Source organism: Callithrix jacchus, chromosome 2 (genome assembly GCF_049354715.1).
Source record: "Callithrix jacchus isolate 240 chromosome 2, calJac240_pri, whole genome shotgun sequence".
NCBI classification, from domain to species: Eukaryota; Metazoa; Chordata; class Mammalia; order Primates; family Cebidae; genus Callithrix; species Callithrix jacchus.
In genome coordinates this window covers 48,201,935-48,216,561 of record NC_133503.1, presented here as the reverse complement: position 1 = coordinate 48,216,561, position 14,627 = coordinate 48,201,935, and the positions used below count along the sequence as shown (strand labels likewise).

At 36.7% G+C, this 14,627-nt stretch overlaps 1 protein-coding gene across 6 annotated transcripts in view; it reads left to right on the top strand.

Moving 5' to 3' along the window:
- Positions 1-14,627, top strand: part of CSNK1A1 (casein kinase 1 alpha 1) — a 58,653-nt gene that overhangs the window by 25,958 nt on the left and 18,068 nt on the right. For 3 of the 6 annotated variants that reach the window (XM_008987668.5, XM_002744356.7, XM_078362669.1), the window contains exons 3-6: positions 1,551-1,677; positions 6,603-6,701; positions 9,096-9,179; positions 14,061-14,200. In XM_008987668.5, coding sequence (XP_008985916.1) covers positions 1,551-1,677; positions 6,603-6,701; positions 9,096-9,179; positions 14,061-14,200 — 450 coding nt within the window. The remainder of the gene's footprint in view (positions 1-1,550; positions 1,678-6,602; positions 6,702-9,095; positions 9,180-14,060; positions 14,201-14,627) is intronic. The other 3 variants (XR_013531487.1, XM_002744358.7, XM_002744357.7) reach the window with 1 other exon arrangement.

The following is a 14,627-nucleotide window of genomic DNA, read 5'->3' as shown; positions in this document are numbered from 1 at the left end:
CATTACAGGTTTGTGTTTGGGCTTAGATGGATGGTTATAACATTTGCTTGTTTTTTAGTTTTGTATCTGAGTCATCAGTGGAAACCTGTCTAGAGCTGGGATGTAGTCTTATAAATGAGTTGATTTATGCCTTCCCTTTTGACTGAGTTTTTGTGCCTTCTTATTTCCTTAGCTCTTTCTGGATTTGGTGTTCTTGTTTTCTTAAAAGCCTTGGTAAATTAGATGTATATTAAACACCTACTAGAACTCTTATTAGTGTTGAACATTTATAATGGCAGGTTTGTGACAGCTCTGTAGCCCAGATTTGCTGTCACTTACAAAAGAGGAGGAAAAAAATAACAGAAGAAATAGAATAAGAAAAAGGGAAAGGAGAAAGCAGCTTATTTTTGCTTTATCAGTTACCTTTTAATACTGTTATTTATGTGTTACCCGAAGCATTGCTGTGAGCATCTTTTAAGTAAATACATCAGTGAATGTGAAAGGTATTGAATTCCCATAGGGAGAATAAAAAGTGGAAGAGGGAAAATAACAGCAGCTTTAGTACACTGTTTTAGGTTCAGTACAGACAAAACTGGCTGTTTTGGCTGGGTGCCGTGTCTGTAATCCCAGCACTTTGGGAGGCCAAGGCAGGAGGATCACCTGCGGTCAGGAGTTCGAGACCAGCCTGGCCAACATGGCAAAATCCTGTCTCTACTAAAAATATAAAAATTAGCCAGGTATGGTGACAGAGGTCTATAATCCTAGCTACTTGAGAGGCTGAGGCATGAGAATTGCTTGAACCCAGGAGGCAGAGGTTGCAGTGACCCAAGATGGCATCACTGCACTCCAGCCTGGGTAACAGAATGAGAGACTCTCTGAAAACAAAACAAAACAAAAAAAACAAAAAACTGGCTCTTCTGCTGTTACGTTGACACGTTTGTTTTTTAGCTGGTGGGGAAGACCTTTAGAAGGTTAAGCAGACACTCTTTTCTTACTAGGTTATCTTTTTTTGCAAAGAGAATGTAGAAATGGATTTGATTTTGTGTGCTTGGCAGTTATCCATTTGTCAGGTTTGGGAAGGACAACTGAAGCAAAAGCTGTAGGAAGGAACTGAACTTTTTGAGCTTACAATCCTCTTAGGATCTGTTACTCTCAACATAAGATTCTAGGGAGCATATTTATTGTACCTGACTACAAGACCTGAAATTAAAGCGAACTGATATGAGGCTTCCCCCCCCTTTCTTAGGTACTGTGCCTGTCATTTCTGCAGTTTTGGTACATGCCATAAAGAGTTAATGGGTCCCAGGACCACTAGGTAGAATAGACTATTTTCTTAAAGAAGAGACAGAGTAACATATCTATATAGTTATCTTTGCATTTTCTAGAAAAATATAATTATTAAAAGATTAAATCCTCATACTTTGGTTTTAATACTGATTTTAACATTTGCCTTAAATAATACCTGGTCAGAGAAGGAAAACTATCTTATTCTTAGGGTTGATGATTTTTTGAAACTTGGTGATATAAAGTGATAGCTTTTTGTAATATTCTTTCTTCTTTTGTTTTGTTAGGTGGTATGGTCAGGAAAAAGACTACAATGTACTAGTCATGGATCTTCTGGGACCTAGCCTCGAAGACCTCTTCAATTTCTGTTCAAGAAGGTTCACAATGAAAACTGTACTTATGTTAGCTGACCAGGTATGTGAAATTTTGATTAGAATGCAAACAGAATAGTACTGTTGATTAGAATTTTGTCATTCATAAATCAGAGTATTAATATCCTATGCATCACTATTTAGCCTTAGCATAGGCAAAGATATTTTCCTATGGGTATAAAACAAAAACTGGAATTATTTTGGTTTCTTACTCATCTGTAGACTAGTAGTTTTTTTTTTTTTTTTTTCAATCTGCTCCTTCAGATGAAGTTTTAGTGTCAAATACAGCATGCTATTCTTGTAAGATTTTTTTTGGAGAAAGAGTTCAGAGTGTATGTATGCATATATTTGTAGATAAATGTATATTGATATTTTAGTTCAATTAAGCAAATTGAATATTATGTATTATATATGGAACTCTTAGAAAAGCTATGTTTTTGAGAATAAGAAGGGCCTGAAGTAATTTAAGGAAGAATTTTTTTTGACCAAGTAGATGCTACCTGGAGTAGTGGATTCTCAGCCATTTCTTAAGACCCAGGAAATTTTGGAGATGTCATGAATTAGATTGATGCATTGGCTATAGGTTAGATTAAATGGTTTTTACAGCCAAAGTTTGGATATTTTATCTTAAGAAATGAGACAGGTAGAGTAAGGAACAAACCTTAAGGTAAAAGATTATATTAAGATAATAATGGATAAATATCAAGAAATTTATAATTTTTGATCAATATTTATTACCTTTAAGGGCAGGAAAATGTTGGAAATGCTTCAGGTTAAATTCAATATGCTTATAAAAATACTGTGAAGAGAATGACATTTAAAAATGTAGATTCGATGTCATAAAGTAAAATAAGTATTTGAGGTGGAATTTTAGTTAGTTTGTAAATTCGGAGGGATAAAGAGAAGTACATTATTGGGCACAGAAATACAGAAAGGAAGAATAAGTTCTAGTATTCATAGTATGGTAGGGAAATTGTAGTTAATAATAGCTTATCATTTATTTCAAAATAGCTAGAAGAGTAGAATTGCAATGTTCCCCAACACAAAATATAAATCTTTGAAGTAATGGATATCCCAGTCACCCTGATTTGATCATTACACATTGTATATATGCATTAAAATATCACACATACCCCATAAATATATAAACAACTATTATAGATCAATGAAAAAACTTTGTAATTCAAAGGATTGAAAAGTAGTGCTCATACTCTGTAATCAGCACCTGATAGTTCCCAAGCTTCTTAACCTAAAAAGTACTAAGTGGCTCAAGCAAATGTGAGCAAATTGTCATCAATTTGTGGCACAAAACGAACTCAAGCATTAAAAGGTTAAAAGTGGCCTGTAATCCCAGCACTTTGGGAGGCTGAGGCGGGTGGATCACGAGGTCAAGAGATCGAGACCATCCTGGTCAACATTGGTGAAACCCCATCTCTACTAAAAATACAAAAAATTAGCTGGGCATGGTGGCGCATGCCTGTAATCCCAGCTACTCAGGAGGCTGAGGCAGGAGAATTGCCTGAACCCAGGAGGTGGAGGTTGCGGTGAGCCGAGATCGCGCCATTGCACTCCAGCCTGGGTAACAAGAACGAAACTCCATCTCAAAAAAAAGGTTAAAAGTGGCCTGGCACACTGGCTCACACCTGTAATTCTGGCCCTTTGGGAGGCTGAGACAGGAGGATCTCTTGAGTCCAGTAGTTCAGGCTACATTGAGCTATAATAATGCCACTGCACACCCTCCTGAGCAATGGAGCAAGACCCCATCTCCTTTAAGTTAACAGCCTTCCCTCCTCCCACCAAGACAGAGTTTTGCTCTTGTTACCCAGGCTGGAGTGCAATGGCGCGATCTCGGCTCACCGCAACCTCCGCCTCCTGGGTTCAGGCAATTCTCCTGCCTCAGCCTCTTGAGTAGCTGGGATTATAGGCACGCGCCACCATGCCTAGCTAATTTTTTGTATTTTTTAGTAGAGACGGGGTTTCACCATGTTGACCGGGATGGTCTCGATCTCTTGATCTCATGATCCACCCGCCTCGGCCTTCCAAAGTGCTGGGATTACAGATGTGAGCCACCGCACCCGGTCCAAAGTTAACAGCCTTTAATAGGGACCAGGCTTGGTGGCTCATGCCTGTAGTCTCACTCAGCACTTTGCGAGGCCAAGGCGGGTGGATCACCTGAGGTCAGTAGTTTGAGACCAGCCTGGTCAATATGGTAAAACCTCGTCTCTACTAAAAATACAAAAAGTAGCTGGGTGTGATGACTCAATGCTGGTAATCCCAGCTACTCGGGAGACTGAGGCATGAGAATTGCTTGAACCCAGGAGGTAGAGGTTGCAGTGAGCTGGGATTGCACCACTGCACTCCACCCTGGGGGATAGAGCCAGACTCTGTCTTCAAAAAGAAAAAAGCCTTTAATGTGTTTCAACTAATATTTATGAGTGAATCCTAATAAAGAATTATGGCTTATATTTTGTGTGTTCTATAACAGGTAAGATGTATACATTGAACATGTATTGAGAGCCTACCATTGGACTTAGCATTGGGGGTTGGGGTGGCAAAAAATAAGAACTAGTCTCTTCCCTCTAGAAAGAAACTTAAGAGTCTAGTAGAGAAAGATGGAAAAATAAGATGTTCCATCTTTGTTGTAGAGTTGTAGAAGTCTGTTGGGTACACGGGTAACAAATGTGAAAAAATGTAATTCTGAGGGAGGGAGATACCAGAAAGCTTTCGGTTAAGGTGTTTAACACCTAAGTCTTGCTCTGTAGATGATAGGTAACAGGTGTAAGTCGATTAAGGCAGAGATTACTGGTTTTGCTTCAGAAGACATTTGTCAAGGTAGAAGAGTACAATTTAGAATCTGCAATTCATGATAATAAAAGCTCTGGGGGAAATGGGGACAAATGAAAAATAGAATCCTAACACATACTACTGAGAAGAGCAAGAACATACGGATAGAAAGATAATATTGGCAGTCTTTGGATATGGAATATATTTAAAAATACAACTTCTAAGTAAGTGTCTTACAGAAAAGATATAGGCTGGGTGTGGTAGCTCACACCATAATCCCAGCACTTTGGGAGGCCGAATCGGAAGGATCACTTGAACCTGGGAGTTCAAGACAAGCCTGGGCAACATAATAGTACCCTCCTCTCCACAAAATATAGAAAAATTAGCCAGGCACGTCTCTAGCCCCAGCTTCTTAGGGGGCTGAGCTGAGAGGATCACTTGAACCCCAGAGGTTGAGGCTGCCGTGAACCATGGTTTCGCCATTGCGCTCCAGCCTGGGTGACAAAGTGAGACCCTGTCTCAAAACAAAAACTTGTATACAAGATATGCCATAAACAGTCAAAATAAAAAATGTTTAAATCTATTAACATAATGATGAAAGGTTGTTTGTTGTCTGATGAGAACTCCTAAAAGTTAATAAGAAGACAACAAGCCGAAAGCAAAATAGACCGAGTGTAGCTTGACAGTACATGGAAGAGTAAATCCTCATAGAAGGACTAGGCACAGTGGCTCACACATGAAATCCCAGCACTTTGGGAGGCCAAGGTGGGTGGATCACTTTAGTCCAGGAGTTTGAGACCAGCCTGACCAACATGGTAAAACCCCATCTCTACTAAAAATACAAAAAAATTACTGGGGCGTGGTGGCAGACCCCTGTAATCCCAAGTACTCGGGAGGCTGAGGCAGGAGAATGGCTTAGCCCAGGAGACAGAGGTTGCAGTGAGCTGAGAATAGCCTGGACAGCAGAGTAAGACTCTGTCTCAAAACAAAAACAAGGAAACAATCTACTCCTAAATCCAGACCAGGCATGGTGGCTCACGCCTATAATCCTACCACTTTGGAAGTTTGAGGCAGGAAGGTCATAGAAGTTCAAGAGAAGCTGGGCAACATAACATCTTGTCTCTACCAAAAATTAAAAATTAGCTGACACAAAAAATTAGGTTGAGTGTGATGGCATGCACCTACAGTTTCAGTTAACTCCAGAGGGTGAAATGGGAGGATCTCTGGAGTCTGGAAGATAGAGGCAGCCATGAGTCATGGTCCCTTGCTTGACTGCACTCCAGTCTAGGTGACAGAATGAGACCCTTTCTCAAAAAAAGAAGAGTAAATCCAAATTGTTACAGTCTATTGTGAAAGGCAGTGTGATATTATCTACCAAAATGAAAAATACACCTTTCAACCCAGCAACTCCCTATAATTGTAGGGGATTTGAAGCCCATAGAAATAAAAGCAGTAGTAGGTAAAGATACATGTCTATTAATAGCATTATTTACAATAGGAAAAAATGGAAAACAGTGTGAGAATATTGTGAGTTGGGGAAGACTTAACATCTCTACCATAGACTATCTGTAGCCATTAAAAAGAAATATTCGAGCTATAGCATTTGACTTTGTATAATTTCCAAGAAATAGATTAAGGAAAGCTTTTTAGAATGGCTTGATATTTAACTTTCGAATGGGATTATATAAGAATTATAACAACTGCTTATATAGCTTTACCTGCCCATCTGTCAACATCCCTCACTCTCAAGTATTTGTGTGTCTCTCTGTGTGTGTACATCTTGTAGCATGGAAATACCAGGCCATTTTAACAGGTTACTTTAGAAGGCCTAGGATTGAGTGTGGAAAGCTTTCTTAATTTCCTTTATTGTAGCAACTGATACAACTCCAAAGGTATTCCTTTTATTATTTGAAAATCACAAACACCAAGTCTTCCTGTGGGGTTAGACCCTATCATGGTTTTAATCATTAATACTAGAAGGTAAAACCAAAGACACAGCAGGTATATGCTTAGATATCCATTAACGTAGAAATAAATGGAGACCTTAGCTGTCCTTTCCATTTCATTTTTTCTAACACTGTCTTTGTGAACTCTAAATAATTGACATACTGAAATACTTAAGAAATAATATGTTGATTTTCATTTACTACTTAACTCAATTATCTCTCCCTTCCTTTTTTTCAGATGATCAGTAGAATTGAATATGTGCATACAAAGAATTTTATACACAGAGACATTAAACCAGATAACTTCCTAATGGGTATTGGGCGTCACTGTAATAAGGTTAGTCAAATGCTCTTTGCATGAAAGAACAAAGGGTAAAGTTTTGACAAGAATTGCTTTGGTATACTTTTCAAACTTTAAAAAGCCATAGTAAGTTGAATTTGCTGTTGACAGTTGCTTTAAAAGATTGTGCTATAAATATAATCAGCTAACTCCATTAACTTAGTAACTTGAAGTAAATTCTCTTCAACTTACCCAACCGAGGTCAGTTACCTATATGGAAATGTAAAATTCTAAGGGCTGTATAATGAACTGTAGTTGTCTAAGTTATTTAACTGTTGAACAGTTGCATCTATTTTTCATTCACAAAAATAGCAAAAAAAAACACCCCATATTCTTTTCTTCCTGAATGCTAAAAACCAGATTTTAACCTTTGGCTCTGAAGTGTGGGTTTTTAAAGTACATGTGCTTGTGCCAGTGTGGGAACACTGACTTATCTGTTACCACGGTGTTAACAGTTGCTGACTGAGCATGGTTGATAATGAGAATTCTTCAGTCCTTGAATTTGTGTATTTAAAAGGATAACTTTTGGGCCTGCTTCAAAAGTCGTTGACAGTTTTTTACTTGGGTGCCAAGTTGGGTGAGTTCTTCACTCCTTCTCCTTTTAAAGGAAAATATAAACAAGTGAAATGAACATTCATACAACAAAACTAGTTCATTTGGGGTCTCTGAGAGTGGTTCAACTTATGGGGGTGATTGGGTTTTAGCTAGTGACGCATGATTGCAGTTAGAAACTAATTGTGTTGACCTTTTTTTCTGTAATGATTAGTCTTATTGAGTGAATTGCTTTCTTTTTTCGATTCTATGTTGAGCTCGGGCAGACAGGCAGCATTGGCAATGCACTAAGCATGTTGTGATCTGATGATCTATCTGATAGAAATTGTCAACTTCAGGACAACTTGGGGGCTTTTTTGTTTTTTGTGGTTTTTTGTTTTGTTTTTGGAAGGAAGGTGCCCATTTGTTTTACTAAACTATTAGGGAATGTTTGGTGTTTTTAGGTCTAGCTATAAATGTTTACCTTTGTTTGCCTGTATGAATGCCAACTGGGAGCCATTACCATTAGAATTGGTGTTATTTGTTAATGTGAGATACTGATGTTGGTCTGACCAGGTTTTAGGAAATTAATTTTTTTTTTTTGTTGAGCTTTAAATAATAAAAAGGTGTTTAAATATACACATACCTTGTCATTCCCAAATTGCATGAAAAATATTTTATAGCTTTTCTCTCAAGAATCCAGGTTTTTAACTGTTACCGTAAAGCCTGGTAATTCAATTGAAAAAAAAGTTACTGATCTTGTTTTGTCCGTTTTACTCCAATCTTCTTGGCCATTTCCCAGCTCTCTCCTTCCCGTTTTCTTACCCCTAAAAACCCATTATCACCTTGTGATTTCTGTTCTGCATCGTTGATATTGCAGTACATGGTTTTTGCCTTAAATTTAAATGATAACCTAGATGTCACTTTGCCTTCCCCCCTACAACCCCTTTAAGAATAGTTTGTTAATCACATAGTTGTCTTAAGGAAGCCTAAGTTTCCTAGTAGTAAAAACGTTTTTAGGAGGTTTAGGTGTCCTTTTCTTCTTGCAGATATTAAAAGAATTTTGTGGAGATGTTTGCTGTTTAACACCGTTTTAGAGAGGCCCGGGGGTAGAACCAAAGTGTTTTACTCAACTAAGATTCAAATACTAAATGTTGCTCTTGAACATTTTTAGATTAGGTTTTGTTTATGTAGTTGATTTTTAGTGTTTTCTGTATTGTAGTTTGAAAAATGCCAGTTGTATCAGACTGGATTCTTTGGTCAGCTTGTTCCAGTAGTTTTCTATTCACGGGGCAAAAAGGGTTTTGGGGGGCTTTTGAGGACAATTTTTAAAGCCGAATTTCTTATTTGGAAAATTGTTCTGAATTTGATATTTAGGAGTGGCCACTCCAATCTTAGTGAATTTGCTCATCTCTTCCTGTAATCAGCCCTGCATGCTTACGAAAATAAATTTTAAGGTGACTAAATGCCTTCTACCTCTTCCTTACTGAAGATTTTTTTCCCCTATACAATCTTTTTTTTGGGGGGAAGGGCAGATTGTGGTGCCAAAGATTACAGATCTAAATTCCCCATTTTTGATTAAAAAAATTAAAGAGCCAAATGTCACCATTGCTATCCCTGTTTCAGGCAGTGACACAAAATAGTGGCATTAAAAACCTGAGTAATTTCCAGAATTCAAATGTTCTTGAGTATGTGATTCTTATTTGGAAAACTGAGAAGCTACAGTGCTTGGTGGAAGAAGGATGGCATTTGGCTACCCTGTTCTTTCTCTAATGCCTCGGTGTTGCCTGTCTGCGCCGGCCATTGTTGCAATGTAAGCAATACTGTTTGATGCACTGCCACCCTCTATTGTCTGTTTAGTGTTTAGAATCTCCAGTGGGGAAGAGGAAAAGAAGCATGACTGTTAGTACTTCTCAGGACCCATCTTTCTCAGGATTAAACCAGGTCTGAAACTGTCTCCTATTCCAACCTCAATCCCAAATTCATGTGCTTTTCTTTTTTATTGTTTTATTTTGATGATTTTTGTTTTGTTTTAATTCTGGAGAATGTAGATCTTGCTCAAGCACCTCTTACGTTGGCATTATTCAGACATACTTGGCAAACATAACATTACTAAGATATTTCTTTGTGGCTTTTGCTTAAAACTTGTAAAGTTTAGAAAAAAGCTAAATGAAAATAGGATATGTTTAGATCTCTAACATACATATGAGGAAATGATGTTGGTCTAGTATTGAAATTGTTTACCTAATAGTGAACTTGAGATAGATTGTTAGATTTTAAAAATGTATTTGGAGTTACACAACTTAATACACGAAATATATTTAAATTCAGTTTATCAGTGCTGTATAATGAATATATTCTACCTCACTTCTCTTCCCCTTCCCTAAGGAACTTCAGGTAAGTGTAGATCAGATTTCAGATCTAGTGTTTCTAGAGCTTACTTCCTCAGTCTATATTCTCAACTTCTAGCAAATGGATATTTAAAGAGCATTATATGCTCCGGAACTAGAAGATACTGCATTCCTAACAATATAACAATAACATAGCTTAAGTGCTTATCAAGCTTATATGATAGATTACTATTAGTAATACATTGAAATAAATTAAATTTAGTTTTTGACAGGCTGGATAAACACCCTACTAATTTTCTAAATGTGCAAGAACTCTTCATATTTTCTTATGCCTTTGTTGAAGTTAAATAGCTTTTTTATCACAAAATTTAGGTATATAAATTTTCATGCTCCTGAGCAAATGAATCTTAATCATTCAATTTAGTATACAGTGAAAAGGAGGTATTGGCATGAGTAATCAAAAAACATACTTTGTAATACCTTAATTATCCACATGTATCATCCGAATAATCATTTAATCCTTTTCCATACTGCCCAGCTTTATTCCAGCAACCACGTCAAGCTAGTACAAAAGGTTTCAGAAATTCAAAGTTATTTTTATTCAGGCAAAGAAGTACGAAGTGTTGTGACTAGTTAGATAAGGGTTGGGGGGAAGACAGTAGATGGTGGATAATTAGGTATATTATAAGAATATAATTTTCAAAACTCTAGTTTTATAGTGCCTCATTTTTACTTACCCATTCACATATTTTGCTTACATTTTGTAGCATCATTTAATAATTTACATAGGAAGTTATATTAAATTGTTTAGATTTTGTACATGCAGGTTAGTTATGTTTTTAGTGAAGTGACCTTGTGAATATTTTGGAAGGGCAAGGGGAATTCCCTGGTTAGGAAAAAAAATACTGCAAGCACTAAACACTAAAATTAGAAACAGTGATTTTGAAGAAAATGTGCCTCTATTCAATGGAATTATCCCCCTTCCCCCACCTTATTTTTTGACAAGGAGTTTCACTCTGTCCCCCAGGCTGTAGTGCACCCATGCAATGGCAAGGTCTCGGCTCACTGCAACTTCCACTTCCAGGTTCAGGCAGTTCTCCTGACTCAGTCTCCTGAGTAGCTGGGCTTACAGGCATGCACCACCATGCCCAGCTAATTTTTGTATTTTTAATGCAGACGGGATATCACCATGTTGGCTAGGATGGTGTTGAACTCCTGACCTCAAGTGATCCACTTGCCTTGGCCTCCCAAAGTACTGGGATTACAGGTGTGAGCCACTGCACCAGCCAAATTATGCCCTATTTATCAAGTCATTTCTGTGTGCCTTTGAAGAATAGGCTGCATTATTTAAAATGGGCACAAGTTTTACTCATGACATGTAATTAGTAAAAAGCCACAGAAAAGGAGCTTTACCCACTGAAGAAGTACCTGTGTCTTTGCACATAAAAGCCTGTAATAAAAATACATTATCTTATGCTTATTTGATACTGACTTTTCCTCATTTGATTCTGCCTTTACATATTTATAGCTTTTTGGTTGTATCCTTGGCATGATGTGGTTTCATGTGAACACTTCCATTATATGTTTATATTTATTAGTTTTTTATTTTATTTTTGAGACGGACTCTCAAAACCCAGGCTGGAGTGCAGTGGTGCCATCTCGACTCATTGCAACCTCCACCTCCTGGGTTCAGGCAATTCTCTTGCCTCAGCCTCCTGAGTAGCTGAGAATACAGGCTCACACCAGCCTGACCAGCTAATTTTTTTTGTATTTTTAGTAGAGATGGGGTTTCCCCATATTTGGCCAGGCTGGTATTGAATGTCTGACCTCATGATCCGCCCGACTAGGCCTCCCAGAGAACTGGGATTATAGGCGTGAGCCCCTCACCCAACCTATATTTATTAGTTTTAAACTGTAAAGCATACAGAGAGCTAATAAAGAAGCTTGATAAGTACCCAAAGGTAATGAACTACCAAGAGTTTTATTTCCTTTTTTAATTTTAAGTAGTTTCCTATTCACTTGTTTGCTGAGAATAGGCTTTGTTCAGTAGTAAATTTTTTCCTGACATATTTTCAGTTTTTATAAAAGGAGAACATTTAAAATTATTTGCTTTTTAGATTTTTGTTTTTATATTAAAGATTGAGATGTTTAAGAAAGTGTTTATATATTTATAAAGTTTCTTGATAAACAAGGTTTCCTCCTTTAGCATTGTGGGAGGAAAGAACTCTCCAGTGAACACTGAATTTTTATAAAGCAGTCTTTTGGTTGTGAGAAAGTATCTGGTTATTCAGTCACAAATGAAGCTATTGAATGTAGATTTAGACATGAATGAAACTGTTAGACATACTTATGTCAGAGCTCTTCGCTTTTATCCTTCATTTAAAAGTACCAAAGGAAGCAATCCTAGAAAATGTGCACTAGAGGAAATTCTATGTACTAATCACTCTTCATTCAAAGTCTACATATTCCTCAGAGATATTTTTAAAATACCATGAAGCTGAATGTCCTTTTGTGTTTATTTTCCCCATGTTTTGTTTTCACTATGAATCTGCAGAACTTAATCATCATTTTTGTTTTGCTTAATAAATGTATTTTGCTCATTTTAATATTTGTGTATTGAGCTGGTTTTCATATCAAGAGAAACTTTTAAAGTATGAACTTTATTTCTTAGTGTTTTACAACACTAATTTTCCTATAATTATTTGATTGCTTAGGAAGGGAGTTTAATCTTATTACTTGGAGAGTTTTCATCATCTAGTAACATTTACTAATAATTTAGTCTTCATTCTTTTATAGTGAACTAAGTAAAAATAAGTATCTCGTCGACATGGTGACTGAAGCTCAAATGTCAGTGTCTTATTGTTCAGAGTATAATTGAGAATAGGTTATAATGCTTGGCTGAAATAGATGTTACTCATGCTCCTAAGAGAGGTACTTGGTCAGATCTTTATAACCTAAATCAGTAACTTGCTTTATTTATTTATTTATTTATTGACATGAAATCTGCAGGTTAGGTGATTGTGTTTCCCTGCACATCACAAATTATAAACTGGCAAAAGGGACCCAATAGCCTAATGGAGAGAAGAACTACAAAATGCAGGAATAACTAGAGAACAATAGACTAGGTCTATATAGTTTAAGGGAACATAGACCTGCCCAGCTTAATAATAATTGTAGATTAACTATTATTAAAATATAGCATAATAGGTGATTTTATGACCAAGGCCAAAATCTTAAGGAAAGATTATTTCTCTTCATATGATAGGTAAAATGAATATGTTTTGGAGGGTTTTTTTTCCCTCTCATAAAAATAGTTATTTACTTATAAAAGGCTTAAATTCTAGAGTGTAAAGTTGAATTATATAGAACAATTAGCTACATTATAAATGAATACCCTTTATTCAGGTTTCTCTGCTGCAAAAAAGAAAAAAAAACCAAATGAATAACTTATTCCTCGAGTACCATATAGACAAGATAACACTAAACGTTATTTTGTTTTAAACACTAGTTTTGTTTTTAGTTAGCTCACTTAAACTACTAATTGTAAGCCACCCTGATTTAAATGTTAAGTGCTTTTTGGGGGGATTTTTATATCAGCTTGTTAAATTTTCCAGAAGTTTAGCCTAACACGTGTATTGTGTCAGTGCTAAGTAGTATTTTTTATTAATAAAAAGGCTTTGTTTCGCTGCCAGTATTAGACTTTTAGGGTAGATAACAAGCATTCTGTTGGCCTTTGTAGGAGGGAGGAGTTGAGATAGCATATATCTGTTTTTTTTGTTTTATTTTGTTTTGAGATGGAGTTTTTGCTCTGTCTCCCAGGCTGGAGTGCAATGGTGCAGTCTTGGCTTACTGTAACCTCTGCTTCCTGGGTTCAAGCAATTCTCCTACCTCAGCCTCCTGAGTAATTAGGACTACAGGTGCCTGCCACCACCCCTGGCTATTTCTGTAATTTTAGTAGAGATGGGATTTTGCCATGTTGGCCAGGATGGTCTTGAACTCCTGACCTCAAGTGATCCTCCCGCCTCAGCCTTCCAAAGTGCTGGGATTATAGGCATGAGCTATCGCTCTTGGCCCTTATATCTAGATTTTGAAACCTGATGTTTGTTTACCGATAGTAACAGACTATCAGGTGTCATTATGACAAGTAGCACACTTGTCACTTCTGCTGTCAGTCTTGTATACATTTCTCTACTTACTTTATAAAGACAGGCTCCTGTGTATGTAATGAAATGGGCCTGTGAGATTTGCAAACGACGAGAATAAACTACTAGACTTTTTAAAAATTTGATTTAATGATGAAGACTAGTAAAAGCTTATGGGAGGTGTTAAGTCTGTTCATTATCTGTTCTAGTAATACTTGGGATACTTTATTTTGATATATTTGAATGCATAGTATAGATTCCATTTAATGAATAAGAAGCAGTTTAATTGAACAAGGTTGGAAACCTAATGTTTCTGTATTTCTCTTTTAAAGTTATTCCTTATTGATTTTGGTTTGGCCAAAAAGTACAGAGACAACAGGACAAGGCAACACATACCATACAGAGAAGATAAAAACCTCACTGGCACTGCCCGATATGCTAGCATCAATGCACATCTTGGTATTGAGCAAAGGTAAGTTAGAAAATGGAATGTGCTTATCATAGCCATAGCAGAAGCCGTCAAGGGGTTCTTGAAATATTTTAATTAGTTCCTTACAATGTCTAAGAATGTTTCTTGGCTGAGGATTTGAAGGATGCTTATTAATCATTTTACCTGCTGCTTTAGCCAGCGTTGAGAAGCCAGTTAAATGAGGTATTTTAGTTTTTTGTTGTTGTTGTTGCAGGTTGTTTCTTGAGGGGAAAATACTGCTTGATTGAAAGTTAGAAGCCTAAGTGCAATGTTGAAATTTCTTTTTGCAGCTGAAAATATGTTATTAGTGTCCTAACAAACCAAAAGGGGGTTAATGTTAATCTCCTGTTATACTTCACTCAAATATGTCAATTAATAGGATCTAGTTTAAAGTAAGAAAATTTCAGTCTCTGCTCTCTTTCTGTTTCTT